We start from the raw sequence: 18684 nt of genomic DNA on the forward strand, positions 1-18684 counted from the left end.
CACATGCCTTAGTTACCTGTTGTTTGTATTACTGTAACATGCTCTAACTGGGACTGGCTTTGAACGCTGTTCAGAAACCACCCAATTCAGAATGCTGCAGCCCAGATTGTTGACCAGAGCTGGGCATAGGGATCATGTAATTCCCATGTTGGAACAGCTTCACTGGCTACTAGTTTGTTTCTGGGCACAATTCAAAGTGCTAGTTATGACCTATAAAGCTCTATGTGACTTGGGACTACATACCTGAAAGACCACATTTTCCCATAAAAGTATGCATCGTTTTTTAAGATCTTTGGGAGATGTCCTTTTTTCTGTCCCACCAACATCTGAAGGGCGTTTGTTAGCAACTCAAGAGAATTGGTGAGTGCTCCAAGGCTTTGGAATTCTTTGTCAAGAAGGCCTGACTAGCCCTTCTCTGATGACCTTCTGCTGGGAATCATAGTCTTACTCAGATAGACCTTTGGCCTCATAAGCTGACAGTTATTGCCACTGGAAATGTTGCAGTTTGGGTAACTGTCTATTGTATGTCTTGGCTTTATGTGACATCTTAGCTACTTGTTTTTAAGCTTTAATTTATTTTGTATTTTCCTGTTAGTCACCTTCAGCACCTTTTGATAGAGCGATGGGATACAAATAATTATAATAAATAGATAAAGCATGTTCACATGCTCTGGAAATTAATTAATAAAGGTGTTTTTATTAATTAATTGAAAACTGCTACTCTGACCTAAAACAGTCTTGTAGCAGGTTAAAGACTAACAAATACATTTATGGCATAAGCTTTTGTGGGCTAGAGTCCATTTCATCAAATGAATAAAGTTTATTCTCACTTGGCAGGTATATGGAGGAATTGGCAAAAGCTGATCCAGTAATGTGTGAGTCTGCAAAACCAGACTAACACCAGCAAAACCAACAAAGCTTTGTGACATCTAGAAGTTGATCTAACCTAGAGCAGCTATCAGTGGCCAGTTAAATATTTTCCCCATGTAAATTCTAAAGTAAACATTCTGAAATGAGAGCTCCATATTTTTCCGCTGCTCTTGAAAGTGCTAAAGGGAGCCAAGTTCCATTGAATGTAATATGAAAAGAAGACAGGAAGTTAAAGAAGTAGCAGCTTAAAAAGGACTCTCTGTGTAGCTTGAAAGTGCAAGCTGAGAACATGAAGGGTCTGGGTATGAAGGGGATCATATCTTATTGCAGGGGTTGGACCAGATGATATGTAGGTTTCTTAAAAGTTGTTCAAGTTGGATTTCTCTGTGGCTCTTCTGTAGATCCTACTCTTAATAAGTTTAGCAAGAAGATTTAAAGGGTGGTAAGGCTTGCTTTTCCTCAATTCAGCAATGGCTTTTTTATGTTTTTCCCCCTTTGTCTCCTCTATGGCATGGTTTGTGTCTTAGGTGCACTCTCTGACCCTGGAAATAGAAACAGATCAGAATTTTTCTACACTTTAAATGGCTCTTCAGTAGATTCCCAACTGCAGGCGAAATCAAAAAACACATGGTATATTGATGAAGGTAATGAGAGACTAGATTTCATTACATTGATCACAGTCATAATAATTGATTATATGGCTATGAAAAGATACTGCATCAGATTATTTGGCTACATTTTGTGTGTACTCCGTAACTGATGGAAGGTCGATTTATTCACCTTCTCTTGTTGGAAGATAGTGGTTCTGATGCATATTCTTGTGAACTTTAAAAAAAAAAAAATTTAAGGTTGAGATGTATATTATCCTGTGTAATGGTCAGAATCCAAAGAATTACTTAAACTCACACGAGTGGCTTGGTGATTGTCCAGGGGAATGAATTGTATTGTCTCCTTTGAACAGCTGACCCCTGTGCAAATTGCTGTCAGTTTCAGAAGTAGTTTGGTATGGGTAGGGACTTTGAGAAAAACGAGTGGTCTCACTGTGTTAGTTTTCTTGTTCTCTGGATCCTAGCCAATATTTATCGAGTAACTCAGGGCATTTTACTTGGCAGAACTCACATAGTAACTTGAGTGTTTCAGTCATAATAGATAATTCCTGAGGTAACATTCTGTGCACATTTGAGCTTAACCTCCTTATTAGACCAGCTGGACTGTAGGCATAGGATGCAAGATGCTTATAAATAGTAGCTTACCACTACAGCAGCTTGTAACCTCATACTTTGAGCACTGACTCATGATTTATTTACGTATCTTCAGGTAATGTTGGTGACTTTATCATTTTGGACCTCTCAGTGACGGGTTCTGCCTTTACTAGAATTAGATTGGGGTACAAATTTTCTTTCTTGAATGTCAGACTTCTATATTATAGAGTGGTAGTGTTCAGCCTTTTCAAACCCAGGACCCAATTCTAACATGAAACATGAAATCCAGTTTACATCTTTTTAATGCACACATATTCCTCACCCCCACCATTTTTTCTTCTTCTCTGTCTTTCTCTGAGAATATGTACACTGCAGACATGCTACGTTTGATTATTTCCAGGCAACTTTGGGAATTGTGATTTGGGGGATGGGAGAAAGAGAAGAGAATTCTCTAAGTGAATTCTTATCAGCTGTGCTAAATACAATTCCCAGATTGTTTTAAGCCATAACAGTTACAACATGTAATCAGGATCAATGTATAGCACAAATGCTCTATAGTGCATTTACAGTATATAAGTATATATACAATGTATAGTACAAATGTGTGTATCTGCACCTTGAATTGTAGTTAATGAGATGTCTTTAAAAACAAACTGCCAACAGAACATACAGAATGTATCCTGGATGTTACATTGTGAATACAGAACAGTGGCCTCTAAACTTACCTACCTTCAGGGAACCCTTTCCATACCAACATGTCTGCTGAGGAACCCATCTACCATGGGAACCCTGCATGCTGCAGAGGATTCTGGGGTGTTCCGTAGGGTGTGTTCATACAGAGCAAAGGCCAAGCCTGTGCAGTGATTCTGGTGCCTGCGTGAACTGAAAGCAGGCAAGACCCCTCCCTCCCCACATTCCTCCACAAGTCCCGATCACGAGGGAAGATTGGTACCAGTGGCCAAGCGCTCTTTTAGCTTTCCTTTCATTAAGGATCACCAGAATTCTATGAACCACAGTTCAAAAATCACCCTTTTGGTGGTAATCGTAAAAACATCCCTTACATTAGCAGTTTTCTTAAGTGCCACACGAAAGCAAATCTGATTATGTCTTTCTGATCTGTTTCCTTTGTCCACAGATTTCTGGCAGGGTAACAGTATGAATGTTTATCTGGTAGTAGGTCCCGTTATGTCCAATGGGGCTTACTCCCATAAATATGTGTTTAAGCTTGCAGCCTGAGTCTCTTCTCTCTCTCTCTCTCTCTCCCCTCTCCGCAAAGCTCAGATCCCTCCTTCATTCTTTGATCCTGACATGAGAAAAATACCTGTCCCTTATTACCTCATCTTCCTCTAAGCAATTGCCAGTACAGTAGGGCCCCGCTTGTCGGCGTCCCGCTTTTTGGCTTTCCGCTAATATGGTGGTACGCTGGAGCACAGCTGCTGGAGCTCCCTGCTCTACAGCTGATCGTTGTCAGCTGTAGCGCGGGGAGCTCCTGCACTACAGCTGAGTAAGGCCCCACTTTCCGGCAGTGGCCTGGAACGGAACCTGCCGTATGAGTGGGGCCCTACTGTATACAATTTAAATATAAGTAGGTCATTCTCTTACAACAAAATCTGGTCCAAGACAGATGGTTTACATATTTTACTCCTTTGGTGTGGAAAGCACACAACATTAGTTCATACACTTGATAAATATTATTCTAATTTCTATTCTTATTTATTCTATTTTTTATTTAAAAAAATCAACAGTTGCTGAAGATTCTGCAAAATCCCTTAACGACACCTCTCCTGGGTTTGGGCACTCTTCACCACCGCTACAGCCTCCCCCGACGAGTACTTTATCTGCCGAAAACCGATTTCATTCCCTGCCTTTCAGTCTGACTAAGATGTCCAGCAGCAACAATGCTATTGGGCATAGCCCACTCTCTTTATCCGTACAGTCGGTTATTGGAGAGGGGAATGCAGGGGCCACCCAGGAGAGTCCACCATCAACAGTAGTGCCCATCAACATGCATGGGCTTGAAGCAGGTTCCCTGGCGGAAGTGAAGGAGAACCCTCCTTTCTACGGAGTAATCCGTTGGATTGGGCAGCCGCCAGGAGTCAACGAAGTGCTTGCGGGGCTTGAACTGGTAATTAACATTGATTTAAAAAGTTTGCTGCTCTTCCCTATTTTGATGTATGGCTGCTTCTTTTTTAAAAGAAGACATCTTAGCCCTATTCAGGTGTCCTTCCCTCTGCGCAATTGCCATCATGTGGGGGGTTGGAGAGAGCAGGGTGCGCTCCCTCTCCCTGCCCCCTCTAAGTTGCTATTTCTACAGCCCCCTGATCATGGTTCTGAACTGCATGGGGAGCCTGCTGCAGAGGTTCAGCTTCCAATGCTGATGGAGTGAGTGGGACATCCGAGCACACCTCTGCTCACCCTCTCATACGATGGTAATCATGTGAGGGGGAACACCTGTGGAGGGCTCTTGTGCTGCTAAACTTTATTGATAGCACTTGTGGTGTCAGTAGAATCCAGTACTTGGCAAAGTGAAATGTTGTAGTGTGGATCACAACTCATATTGACCTTGCAACTTAACATTTAAATAGGTGTTCAGTTTACCTCTTGCCTTCCTCGAGGGCAATTGTTTCCAGGCAAGCAGAAAAGTGGCAGAATTGTATCGCTCTTTTCCCTGCTGCCGCTTTGATAGGAGAAAAAATAACATCAGGATATCCGAGCTAATCCCAACTATAAAGAAGTAAATGAGCAGTTGGGATATTGCAGAGTACGACTCGGTGTATGTGCATGTATGCACTCAGCCATTCCATAATACTTGAAAAGCTGGAATTATGGTTTTGGTTACTGGCCTTGAACCTGAAGTGTCTGACCTATTCTGTTTCTGTGGCAGGTGAATCTCAAGGGAAGTGATTTAGGCAAGGAATTCTAGGTTATTCTACTTCAGCGATCTGTTTTCACATCAACATATACCTTGAAAACCTTGCATGTTGCAAACACTTCTGGGAAATGATCTAGGGCACACAAGGAGTGCATGCAGGGTACTGGTGAGACTGACTGGGCCTTTCTGCTGCCCTGTTTAGGCTGGACATGTTCTGAGGTGCAAGGTCCACCCCCCTTGAATGTTTGTGTTGCTGGGGAAAATGGGTAATGATGCACAAGCTATTTTTCACAGAAGTCACTCTATCATTATTGGATCTTCTCTTTAAACTCCGGATAATCTTCTAAGGAAGCCTGAGGTTTTCTAGAACACAGTCTGAAAGCCATTAATGTACTATACTAGCAGGATTATACTGTTTTAGATGTTAAGTATACTTGCAGTGTAAGACTTACAGTAGTTTACATGTACTTAATACTGTACCTGCTTTTCTCATTGTAAAGCAAATTACAACAGGACATGTAAGCTGGTGGCAAGCTATTTCCTTGGCATGTGGCAAACAAGTTTTTAGGAATGATGAACTGGTGTTGACATGAGAGAGAGAATTACACAGTGTCCTTAAGTGGAATAATATCAAGAATTAATAACACACATGCTCAACCCCACATAGCCAAACAAATGTTGGTAGCTTTACAGACGGTAATTCCACGTGGATCTTGCTGTGGGCTGATGTGTAGGGTTGTTTTAAGGTGGGAGAGAACCCAGAACAATTTTTCACAGGAGGAAAAATGAGGGAGCTGAGAAATTTGATGTACTTATATTTTCACTCTCCCCAATCATCCACAAAGAGCCAGCAGATTAAAAAATGAGATTTATTTTCCATTTTGAGCTGCAAAGTGCAAAGATTGATGCCTATTAACCAGGTACACAAAGCACTTGGATTTGCTCTTGTCCAAATGTCTTGTTAGAATTGTCCTTTTGGTTCTGTGTTGAGTCGTCCATGAGTTTGAATGTTCATATAGATGGTCTCTTCTTCCATTGAGTTACATTTCCACCACCAAAATATTTATACAATTATAAATGAGATTTTTAGAGAAGATAACATAATATTTAATGCTGCTGTGGCTTAATTAGATCAATTCTTTAGAGTTGTAATTATATAGCAGACTGGGTACACAGAGTGCAACCCTGCCAAGTGGCGCTGCTGCTTGACTACTATTTCTTTTGGTCATGTATAGGCAGAAGCCCTTGGGACAGCTCCATATGACTGGAGGATGCTTACAGGATTGCACCCAGTCCCTGACTTTAAATCAGAAAAGCCATTATGTGCTTCAAAGAGGAGAGGGATAGACTTCCAAGGTGCTAGTCCTGTATATATTAGTATTTCCATTTAGGCAGGTAAGTCTGCCTGTTTGCCTTTTCCAGGAAGACGAATGTGCAGGCTGTACTGATGGAACATTTAAAGGAACTCGATACTTTACCTGTGCACCCAAGAAGGCTCTGTTTGTTAAGCTGAAGAGCTGCAGGCCAGATTCCAGATTTGCTTCATTGCAGCCTGTGTCCAACCAGATTGAACGCTGCAACTCCTTAGGTATTGCTATCTTATTTCCCTCTTTTTTGAAAAATGTCTCATAGAAAGCTATGTCTATCCAGTCATATAAAATTACAACACAGCTTCCAATATGGAGTAAATTGAATACATTTCCTTACTTATTTTTTTACCAGAAACATCTGGTTTCTAGTGTACATGTTTACAGCAGTGGTTTAAACAGTAATAGTTAATGCCTTCAAAATGACTTTTTAAAAAAGCTAGTTGGAATGGTTAATAAATTGAAGACTCCTGAACGCAGATTATTTTATTTATTAAATGTTCATCCTGTCCTTCATCCTGAAGAAGGCCTGGGTGATAACAACAACTTCAGCATCTGGGCAGGTCAATGTGGGAAGAGGCACTCCATCAGATATTTTGGATCCAAGTCACTTCGGGCTTTATGTATGTCGGTGTTTAACACCTTTAAATTGGGCTCAGTAGCAAATTGGCAACCGGTGGACTTTATTAAGTAAGAAAATACTATAGGAGAAATGCCAGCCTTCATGCTGCTCCTTTTTATAGTTATTCTCAAGGAATTTGAAGTATATTTGAAATTAATGTCAATTGTAGCTAGTATTTGGAAAGACCTGAACAAAAATGACATCTGTAATTTTAAATCTTTGCTTTTGATCAGCGTTTTTATATATACTTGAGATGAAAAGCACTGCAAACTTGGGATATTGGTTTTTGATGGGTGGCTAGTGGGTTTTGGCGTTCATCTTCGCTGTTTGTTCTTGCTACCAGGCTACTTTTGTTCCATGTTGAAACAAAAGTTATTTTCATATGGCACAGCCCCCACCCTGTCAGCTGACTTCTTGAGTCCAAGCACACTCAAGAATTCCTAGGAGAACAGGATGATCAGACGTTGCTTGTTATATATAGGGGAGACATTTCCACAATTTTGACTGCCACAGCAATGCGGTGGCCAAGAGGAAAGTCTGTAGGGATTATTTATTTATTATTTATTTTATTTATTAAATTTATATACCGCCCGACTAGCAATAGCTCTCTGGGCGGTGAACATAAAACATAAAAATACAATAAATAACAAAACAATACTAAAATACAAGCAACAATCCAACACAGTAAACATTTTTAAAATTAAATCAGTATAACTTAAAATACTGGTGATGGTGGAGGAGGCGGTGACTGTTTCTGCACAGGCACTTGACCCTGCCAGTCGCATAACCACAGAGGCCTTGCATTCTGTTTCTGTTCCTCCAAGGACAAATATTACCACTTCATTCTCCCTTGCTGCTGCAGCTCTTGGAATCACGAAGGAGTTTGAGTCCCTTGCTTACTCTCATCATTTTGTTCTTAAGCTTTTGGAGGTTACCTAAGTGAAGTGGTTGAAGAAAACACTCCCCCCAAAATGGAAAAAGAAGGTTTAGAAACAATGATTGGAAAGAAGAAAGGAATTCAGGGCCATTATAATTCCTGCTACTTGGATTCCACCTTATTCTGGTAAGTATTTAAAAGCCATACTTTGAACCCCCGGATGATGGAAAAGAATGTGAATGAAGAAAAACCATGCAAGTAATTCAGGTGGAAGCTCAATAGAGTAACATCAGGTGTCTAGTGTGCCCTGATATGCAATGAATGGAGCCACTGAATCCAGCTCTACCTGTAAATGCGAGGAATTCACTGAAAGTCATTTTCACAGTTAACCCATTCCCTGATGCTTTAATATTTCACCTTGGTCCTGAAGACAATTCTACTGTGTCAGAGTTTTTGGGATGGGGGAGGGACTGGGAAATGCCTCACTGCCTCTTGTTTGGCTGGATGAGTACATGAGGAGGAGGGAGAAGTGATGGCAGGTGAAGATTGTAAATGGGTGAAATGAGACTACACCATAGTAGCTCTGCTGTGGCCTTGTTTTACAGTACAGTATGTAACCTGACCAGCCTCTGCTTACATTAGAGTTTTAAAATGCCTAGACCTGTGTGATAGATGGCCAACAGTTATGCTGGACTCAATATCAGCCATAAACTACAAAATCAAATCTTGTTTAGTGTGCTTCCTTAGTGCAAAATCCACAAACCTATCTCAATAACTCCAAAATACATATTTACAAAACAAAAACTTGAAAAACCAATAAAATACAAACAGTCTGTGTGACTAGTCAGAGCATCTGCTTGTCTCTGGTACTTTCCTGTTGACTGTCTCCTACAGCAGGGAGGGGGTCACTGTGGCTCTCCAGAAGTTGTTGAACTCCCATCAACCTCAGTCAGAATGGCCTGTAATCACGGATGATGGGAGTTATAGTCTGGCAGCATCTGGAGGGTCACGGGTTCCTCATCCCTGTCCTACAGGGCTAAATCCTTTAATAGGGTTTTGTCTCCTTCCCTCCCCAGCTTTTCCGTGTAGGGAGGTGGTAGGGCAACACATGTTTCCTAGATCACATGCAATTGTGATGTAGTAGCCAGCCCTTTAACCAGCTCTTCTCTCTGTTAAGTTGAAGAGCTATGTAAATTCAATAAATAAACAGGCCCTCCTTGCAGGCTCTCGTTGCATTGTATGATAGGCATATTGCCTTCAGAATGGAGTTGCATTTTTGGCTGCTTTTGTTCAGCCTTGGGTGAACCTCACTACTGGCATCAAGCTTACATATTTCCCCTTGAGAGACTGGGAGTGGTGGTCAGCTTCCGAAGTCTTGCAATCAAGGTAGGCTAATTTTATCTCTTCCGCTGGTGGTCCCTTTTAGTCTGCTCTCTGTCTCTGTTGTACTCATCACCCCTTTGATACATGATTATACAGCTCACACTATGTATACTGTGTGTATTGGCTCAAATGTATAGTGTAAGGTATGTGTAGTAGCCTCTGCCATTGGCAAGACTGCAACAGCTCTTTGTTAAAACTCAAATCCTCTTGCCATAGTCACAATGCAAGAATGACTTCGCAACCATCTCAGTCTTAAAGTATCCCTTTTTTGCTGTGTTTCCATATTAAATTGAGTTTCTCCCCTCTTTCAGCCTCTTTGCATTCAGCTCTGTGTTGGACACAGTCTTGCTTAGACCGAAAGAGAAAAATGATGTAGAATATTACAGTGAAACTCAAGAGCTCCTGCGGACAGAGATAGTAAATCCTCTCAGAATGTAAGTACAGGCAAATAAATGGCCTCAAGGGTTACAGTGGTTTTCAAGCTCTCTCCCTTGCTTGCCACAACCAATTTTGCCTGCCCAATGTATGGCAGGATAGTTGTGGCTGAGTGGATTCTTAGTTCATACAGGCAGATGGTGAAGGGTTAGAAATCTGGCCTGCACCCCAGAGCATGCTCCATGTTCCTCAGGAATGTGCAGCTGCATGTGGCAGGTATTCAAGGGTTCCTTGAAGAGAGAGAGCTTGAAAACTACTATGCGATATCAGCCTCCCCAATTTCCACCCAGCCCTTTCAACCCTTTCTTGATTTAACCAGTGCTGCTTTTTAATGTAGTTCCAGCTCCGTAGGCTGTGTCAGCAAGGTGTGGAGTTCCTAAGGCCAGGACTCAGTATAGTTTTTGCTGGGATGAATGTAGTAAGGCAGGTGTGGGGAAACCTTTGGCCCTCCAATTGTTGCTGAATTACAGCTCTCAGCAATCCCAGCAAGCGTGGCCAATGGCCAGGGATGATGGCAATTCTAGTTCAGCAACATCTGCAGGTTCCCCACACCTGTAATAAAGAGCCAAAAGGGCACCCTGCTTTCATTCCTAGAAGAGATGTTGGAAGAATGTTGCACACATTCAGAATATGATTAGAGGCTTAAAAATGTAATGATTGATAAAACAATGCTGTGTTAAGGACGTTTATAAGTTAAATAATAATAAATATTGATGTTTTGCCTTCAGTTGAGAGAACTAAAACACTGCCATAAAACATAAAGTTCAGGAATTGAGAGCCTGTTCTTGCTTTACCTGAGCATTTTCTTCTGTGTTAGTTGTTCACAATTGTTTCCGTGTTGCTGCAATGACATTTGAACCAGGGAAGATCTCCTGGGAAGAGAGCGGATGCTGTAGCTGCTCCCTTTGCCAGTGCTGTTTTTCTCCATATCATTTAAAGCTCTGTGCCCCTTTGAGGTTCAGTGTGTGTGTCTCCCTTCTCAGACTGCTCATTTTTATTTTCTAGATACGGATATGTGTGCGCAACAAAAATAATGAAGCTGAGGAAGATCCTGGAAAAAGTTGAAGCAGCATCAGGGTTCACCTCTGAAGAGAAAGGTAACTTGATTTATTTATGTAAGATATCCCGGTTTGCACCCTTTCCAAAATATTTAGTAGATGTTCTGCAACAATCTCCAATATAATGCCTTTTTTGAAACTTTTAGCTTCTCTTATACTTTTATGCTATGTAATTTCTGCAGTAGTTCTTTAATATCTTATGAATCAAACGTGGGCTAATCTTTGGTACATCTTCTGTTGGAAAACTTAAGGAAGGCTGGAGTTTTGTTTGGGGGACTTGGGCGTAGCTTTTGCTGAGCTGGCAAACCTGTGTTGAGCTATACCAATTCTGGCTGCAGGTGGGGGGCTCTCTTTGATTGAATTCGCCTCTGTGAAACACTTCTCCTGAGCACAGAATGCTGGTGTGCCGGAAAGAAGACTAGACTAGGTTAGAACTCTTCTCTTGGACATTTAGTCTTGAATCTTCAGGGAATCTTTCTGTATGGGGGGTGTTCAGTCGAGTAAGCCTCCACCTGTAGTCTGAAGCTTTGTACAGGTTTACCACCTCGGGATAACAAAGCTATACAATTCCTTAACTTGTCTCTGATTTGAAAAGTTTGACTTTAAAGGACAATTGCTAGAATCCAAACCTTTGAATTTTGATGCTGATTTCCAATTGGTGTAAGTTACACCCAGTGAACCAAAAAGCCAATGTGACTGTTTTGTGTAAACATATACAAAATGTAATAATTGTTTGTGTTTGTCTGTGCTTTGATAGCGTGATATAACATTCTTTTTCACAGATCCAGAAGAATTCTTGAATATTTTGTTTCATCACATTTTGAGAGTAGAGCCGCTATTAAAAATAAGGTAAAATATTCCTCTGCTTAAGCGGTAGCAATCTTAAAGTGAAAAAAGTCATTTTCCAGAATGAAGCTCAGGACTTTTGGTAGCATGAGCTTTCAGAGATTGTTTGGATGAATGCAAGGCTCTGGCTTCTTAAAGGTGTTAAAATTCTGTAACCGTCACTGGATTCTAGATGGAGATGCATACATTTATAAGGGAAATCCTGTCCTTAATTGTTGCCTATGGTGACCAGACAAGCAAGGAACTTCACAGAGGCCAATTGGTTACAGGCTACCAGAGAGTGAACCAAATGCTCTGTCCCTCCTTCTTGCAGTGTCCTGCATTTCCGTGTACCCCTCGAATGCACCTAGGATAGCCTGCTCATGTGGAAAAAAATTTCCCTTCATTACCAACCACACTTATCGCTAAAAGCAAGCTAGTAAAAAAAAAAGTAGTCTAATAACAAGTGGTCTTATTTACAAGGTGGCTTATAAGTCTTTAGTTGTGGGTCTTTAAGATTTTTTTTTTTTGCTGCTGTTTATGACCTTGGGGATGTTTTCCTTACCTTTGTTCCAAAAATGGCCACAATTGGGGTTGTCATATTGGATGGCATGGATACAATCCAATCGCTCATAGATGTCCACACATTTAGCTCTGCCTTGTAAATAAGCTCACCAAAGTTACTCGCCTGTTAAGAGGCCAGTAGCCTGTGTTTCCTCTGCATGGAATTTCTCCTTGTTTGTGACTACCAGGCAAGTTGTTAAATACAAAGCTGTTTTAGCTACCTCCCAGTCAAGTGGTTGGGATGCCCCACAAGCTGTCATGCTCATTCCCTCTTCACTGTCATACAAACCCTCCCTTCCCCAATTCTCCCTGATAAGTGTTGATTACGTTTCAACATTGCATCTGCTTGGGTACTACTAATCATGGTTATGCAGTGATTATAATCTGTATAGTTGAACAGTAATTTTAAAAATATGGGGGTTGACATTACTTTCTTCGCTTTGCTGTGTGCAGCCTTATTTTTAAATTAAGTAGTTTAAATTAAATTAAGAGGTAGTCTGAAAATTACTGAAACCCAGGTAATTCAACAGCTATTTATATGTATTATATTTTAATGGGAACTTTATAGTAGACAAATCAGTGGTAATCTGCTGAAAGCATAACCCCATGTTTAAACACTCACCTAAACACTAATTTAGAAAATAGGGTTGGATCCAGATTAAGTTAATTGAACCTGAATCCCATTGAAATCAGTTGGGCACGCAAGTCATGACTTAAGTCCCATTGATTTCAGTGGGACTTAAATTCAGCTTACTTAGTGCTTTTATTATTTTATTGCCTGACAAAATGCTTGATTTTTCTCACTCCCCCATAATTTTTGTAGTTTTTTTGACAAATGGATGAGACAATACTAAAATGTTCTCTAAATCAGCATTAAGCCTTACCATTGTTTATCAAATTCTGTCTTTAAAATATTCTCTTTTCTTAGATCAGCAGGTCAAAAGGTTCAAGACTGCTACTTCTATCAGATTTTTATGGACAAGAATGAGAAGGTTGGCGTTCCTACAATTCAGCAGTTACTGGAATGGTCTTTCATCAACAGCAACTTGAAATTTGCCGAGGTTTGGAGGATATTCTTGCTTTCATAACTTTACCAATTGGGCATACATTTTGCTGGCTGATATTAATAGGTTTAGAGGAAGCTGAGGCATACACTCTGAACCTTTGTAGTGTCTTAATACGTTGTCGTAGCTGGGAGAGGATAGTTCCTTATTTTAAGTCAGATGCTGAAGCCTTTGCTTTATGTCATCAGTGTGCAAACATAATTGTTCATAATTGTTATTTGTGCAAATGATGTTAAATGTATTGTGATCTCTTGAGACCTACTCATGCATCTTACAAATCATATTGTCATCCCTTGTGTAAATAACATGGCTGTTAGGGTGTTAATGCTTTTCACAGTATGCTTGTGGGATCTTAACAGAGCAACCCTAATACTTAGAAGTAAGCCTCGCTCAGTTCAGTAGGGCTTACTCCAAGGTAAGTGGGTCTAGAATTGCAGCCTTAAATCTCTTGAGTTCACAAAATTGTTTAGTAAAACTGGCATATCAACCTTAAAATACAGGCTGTAGCTTCTTATGCCAGCTGTTAAATTTCTGTGAATGCCACAGAATACTACAATGCAATTTCCCCCAACGTTATTACATTCAGTTATTGTCGATACACCATTAACCTGCAAAGCTGTTGCTCTTATCAGGGAGAAATGAATCCCCTTGTAAGGCAAGTTTAGATGAGGGTGTTCCTCTACGCTCCAATTCAAGACAGAAGGCTCTTGCTCCAAGTACAGTAAGACTTGTCATTCTGCCTACTGCCAACTGGCTGATGTATTCAAGCTGTATTCAATGTATTGAAGCTGTATTCAAAACAGCTGGAGAACATCACAGCAAAAGCCGATATCGCAGTTCATACTACTTTGTAGTTTCTCCACAAAGGGACAAGCTGTGTGTCTTGTCTGGAGCACTGGCCATAGGAACAGCAAACTGGGAGGGAGTTGTCTTGCTACTTGTAAGTTCAGAAGTCCTTGGCTACCCAGAAATACTGATGGTGGTGATTGCTGAGCAAGGAGATCCCCCCCGCCCCAAGCTTTCAGTATGCTCACAGACTGCTTCAGATGTTCATAGGTTAGCATTGCCATCCCTTTCTCTAGGAGAGGTGTAGAATCTTGTGAAATTCCTTAATGTGTTACTTTATTCATCTTGCCTACATGTATGAACCTTTGAGATTGCTTACCATTCTAGGTGTCAACATGATTTTTAACAGTGTCTGAGCTGGATGCAAATGAAATTGCTGATAGAGCTACAATTTGACTAAGCAACTGCATTTTCTCCTTGGCTTTGCTAGGCACCTTCATGTCTGATTATTCAAATGCCTCGATTCGGAAAGGACTTCAAAATGTTCAACAAAATCTTTCCCTCCCTGGAATTAAATATCACAGACCTACTGGAAGACAGTGAGCATAAAACAATGTTTGTGACAGAATGGCAGAGCTGATTCTAGAGTATTTTGAAAGAATTGTATTTTATCTGGTTGTTGTTGGTGGACTGCTCCACAGACATAGATCATGGAGTTATTATGAAACTAGAGAATCATATTTTATTAGGCATATGTAAGCAGAAATTTGATCTCACACCCTCCTTACAAAATATTAGGAGAACTGCATGTTGGTGGTTGGCTGGGGACAGGCTTCAGGAGTGGTCCAGCCTTGATTACAATGTCTTTATTTTCTTGTTGCCAGGATACATAGAGCTTGCAGACATAAAAAACTGGACCCATTTTCTTAGGCCTTGTTCATTACACTGGCATTCTACCTGCCTTCAAGGAGTTCTGAGGATATATAACAGGGCTGGTGACTCTGGTCCTCTAGATGTTGATGGTCTCCCAACTAGTCAGCCTGGCCAATAAACAGGAATGATGGGAGTTGTTCAGCAATATTTAGAGGACCACAGGTTCTTCACCCCTGATGTACAGAGTTCATAGGCAGGTCTTGTTCCATCCATTCTTTGGTACTGTGGGTGCCTTCAGGCTGTTCTTCCTTCCCATCAGGTTATTTGTCAGTAAATGCAGGAAGAACTGTATTTAATTGCTCTGCTGCCAAAAGGGAAAATTGTATGCTTGGGAGGGGGGGTTGTAAAAATTGTGAACAGAAGCAATCCATCCATTCTCTTTTCCCTCCCTACCAACCAGGTTTTTAACATGAATTTAAAATTGAAGGAATTTTCTATTGTCTGTGCCGTACCCTTTTCCATATTCTTTCTTTTTAGTTTATGCCCACATGCATTAGATTCTCAATAATTCTGAGGAGGCTATTGAACTCTAAGCTTAAAAAACACACACACCAGAAAATAGGAACCAATTATGTCAGCCCTTAATATGTCACCCCTTAACCGTATCCATTGGGGTGTGTGAAGGTGGGGTTCTCTGTTGGTAATACTTTGAGCAAGGAATGCAACTGTCTACAGAGTAGACATCGATTTATTTCACTGATGCATTTCTTTTCTAGAAATGAGCCAGTGGAATGTATGTACTGCAGACAGATGTTTTTTCCTTCAGTGTAAGAGAAATTCCTGAAGTAGTATCATTTTGTTCTGTTTCAACAATGTCAAACTACATTAAGCCATCTCCCCCTTTTTTACACAAAATCATGATTTGCTATTAAAAGCATCCCTTGTTTTAATTAAGTATGCATGTTTGTTTTAATGCATTCATGCTGTTTCCACTGCTCATACAAAATTTTGATTAATTTCCTCTCATAAAATACAGCTCCTAGACAGTGCCGCATTTGTGGAGGGCTTGCAATGTACGAATGCCGAGAATGCTACGAAGATACAGACATTTCTGCTGGGAAAATCAAGCAGTTTTGCAAAACATGTAACACACAAGTAAGTTCCTCTTTTCAAATGTCCCAGGTTTGGTGTCTACTCGGAGTTCAGTGTCAGGAATCTTTCCAGTGGCAGTGGCTGCCTTCAGGGAGAAAATGTGAGACTTGGGTGCCTTCAGGAAACAGTAAGGATTAAGATGACCTTGCAAAAATGCTTATTCTAACCCTCCTCAATTGTAGGTTCACCTCCATCCCAAAAGGCAAAGTCATAAATTCAACCCAGTGTCTCTTCCTAAAGATCTACCAGATTGGGATTGGAGACATGGCTGCATACCTTGTCAGAAGATGGAGTTGTTTGCTGTGCTTTGTATAGAGACAAGCCACTATGTGGCTTTCGTTAAATACGGCAAGGGGGACTCTGCCTGGCTCTTCTTTGACAGTATGGCTGATCGGGATGGTACGTCTTCTCACTTGGCCTCATTTTCCTTTTCTGATTTTCAGGTTGCTTTGAGAAACTAGATGCAGTCTAGGGCTTAAATTTTTCGATGTCACAATTAAACTTCTGTAATGTGCCTTCTGTAATCGCTTATTCTATTACGCTAGTAGGAGCAGTTTTAGTAGAACACCAAAATGAAGTTAAAAAGAAGTGTCAAATTGAGTAATGGGGGTGACTGTCAGACTGGGACTGGGGAGACCTGGGTTCAAATTCCACTTGGCCAATGAGCTCAGTGGGTGACTTTGAGCCTGGGGCTCACTCATCTATCCTACCTCACGGTGTTGTTGTGAAGATATAAGGGGAAGGGAGAAAAATGTGCCCTTGTTAGGAAAAGTGGCATACAAATATAATAAATGCCAGGAAATCAGATGTCATATTTTTGAGTCCAGCATGAGGCTTGCACAAAATATGTGCCCTTTAGACGAGCTTATGCTTGGATATATACATCTTTCTTTTTAATCCAGTAACTGGAAAAATTACAGTAGTTATGACTGGTGGAGTATGCATGGAAGGAAAGCTTGTATATACTACAAAAGTCCCCTAAGGGATGCAATACATATTTTCACCTGTAGGATCCATGTTGGTAAAGCCTTCCCCTTTTCCTCCAGAGGAAGGGATTAATGCTTGCAGGAGAGATTTTTTGAAAGTTAATTTGGTACCCTGTTGATCTGGGACACCAGCCACTTAAGAATGAAGTCTGCTGCTATCTATTTTGTTCAGGGATAGGGAGCCTATGGCCTTCTTGATGTTGTTGGACTTGCAGCTCGCATTAGCCCCCATCAGCTTGGCCACTGGTCAGAGATGATGGGGGTTGGGATTCTATCAGCATTTGGAGGGCTATAGGTTGCCCACCTGGATTTAGTCCCATCCTGTGTCTTTGTCCCTGGTTCACTAGAGTGGTGACTAAAATTTAGAACTTGCTTTTAAATGCAGTAGGGCCCCACTCATAAGGCAGGTTATGTTCCAGACCTCCGCCTAAAACTGAAACCCTCTGAAAAGCGGAACTCTGTCAATAAAATGGCGCCCGATGCCCAAAAAACGCCGTAAAAACGGAATAAGCACCATATGAGTGGGGCCTTACTCTATTTGAGTTGCTGTATTAGCGGAACGCCAAAAAGCAGGCCGCCAAAAAGCGGGGCCCTACTGTAGATCTGTAATCTAACATGAAACTGATTTATGTCCATTCTGAAACAGAATCCAGGAAGTTGATGGGGTTTTATTTGGCATAAAGGAGAACCAGCGCTGCTTACCCTGGATTGCATGCTAATAGGTGGTCCCTATCTTGGCATTATGTAGTTGGGAGTGAATTATTTTTCCTCTTGGAGTATTAATCTGTCCTCTCTTCTTTCCCTCCCAAAAGGAGGCCAGAATGGCTTTAATATCCCTCAAGTGACTCCATGCCCTGAAGTTAGCGAGTACCTGAAAATGTCTCTTGAAGAATTGCATTCACTGGACTCAAGAAGAATTCAAGGCTGTGCACGAAGGCTACTTTGTGACGCTTATATGTGCATGTATCAGAGCCCAACCATGAGCTTGTACAAGTGAAAGTTGTCATCTGGGAAGAAGGGAGCAGCTTCTCAATGACTTGACTGTGACCCAAGAAGGCTCAGCAGGACTGTTGGCTCATTTGCTTGTGCATCTGTTGCCGGCAATGGATGCTTCAAAGGGAGTGGAAAGCAAATGTCTGCAACAAAAGTGCATATTTTAAAGAAGGGAAAAAACCTTACAATGCAAAGTTCTAATGCTAAAGTACTTAATAAGCATTTTGCACTCTAGGAAGCGTGTGTGTGTGAGCGTGTGGGTTTTTTTTAAAAAAATAAAAAGTTTAAATGAAGCTATTAAAATGTTTAGGCTGCATTTTCAGAGGAGTTGTGTACATGGAGTGAAGTTTATGTGTTTCAAAATCGCCTTGTGGGACTTTCTGCTTAGACCTCATCCAGAGAACCACACATCCTAAGGACAGGACTGTGTTAATGTTTGTGTTTTCTCCAGCATTGTATAGGCTGTACAGTTAAGGTACTTAACCTCTGTAATACACTGGATGGTGAGCTGAATCTTGGCACTGAGGTTTTTGTTTTGCTTATTTTGCCCTGGTAGAATCACGAAAGGAACAAAACATCTCCACTATGTTGATTGTGTAAAACGCGTTAGCTGTCTGATTGCTCCACTGTGCTACCCTGGACCAAGAATGCTCAGTGTTCCCTTTTGAAGCTAAAGGTTGCCTTCGGGAAAACTGTGAGGATTAAGCTGGTATAAATGTTTTGCAGCCACATGCTGATGTTTGGAAGGACTTAAT

At 41.0% G+C, this 18684-nt stretch overlaps 1 protein-coding gene across 4 annotated transcripts in view; it reads left to right on the top strand.

Moving 5' to 3' along the window:
• CYLD (CYLD lysine 63 deubiquitinase) overlaps positions 1-18442 on the top strand; it is a 29879-nt gene extending 11437 nt beyond the window's left edge. For 3 of the 4 annotated variants that reach the window (XM_061594721.1, XM_061594720.1, XM_061594723.1), the window contains exons 6-17: positions 1398-1514; positions 3818-4197; positions 6367-6532; positions 7855-7996; positions 9505-9627; positions 10634-10725; positions 11469-11535; positions 13004-13136; positions 14416-14524; positions 15835-15953; positions 16133-16349; positions 17749-18442. In XM_061594721.1, coding sequence (XP_061450705.1) covers positions 1398-1514; positions 3818-4197; positions 6367-6532; positions 7855-7996; positions 9505-9627; positions 10634-10725; positions 11469-11535; positions 13004-13136; positions 14416-14524; positions 15835-15953; positions 16133-16349; positions 17749-17933 — 1850 coding nt within the window. In that variant the 3' untranslated portion in view covers positions 17934-18442. The remainder of the gene's footprint in view (positions 1-1397; positions 1515-3817; positions 4198-6366; positions 6533-7854; positions 7997-9504; positions 9628-10633; positions 10726-11468; positions 11536-13003; positions 13137-14415; positions 14525-15834; positions 15954-16132; positions 16350-17748) is intronic. The other variant, XM_061594722.1, reaches the window with a different exon arrangement.
• The last annotated feature ends 242 nt before the right edge of the window (positions 18443-18684 follow it).

This window comes from Rhineura floridana, chromosome 13 (assembly GCF_030035675.1).
Source record: "Rhineura floridana isolate rRhiFlo1 chromosome 13, rRhiFlo1.hap2, whole genome shotgun sequence".
Classification (NCBI taxonomy): domain Eukaryota; kingdom Metazoa; phylum Chordata; class Lepidosauria; order Squamata; family Rhineuridae; genus Rhineura; species Rhineura floridana.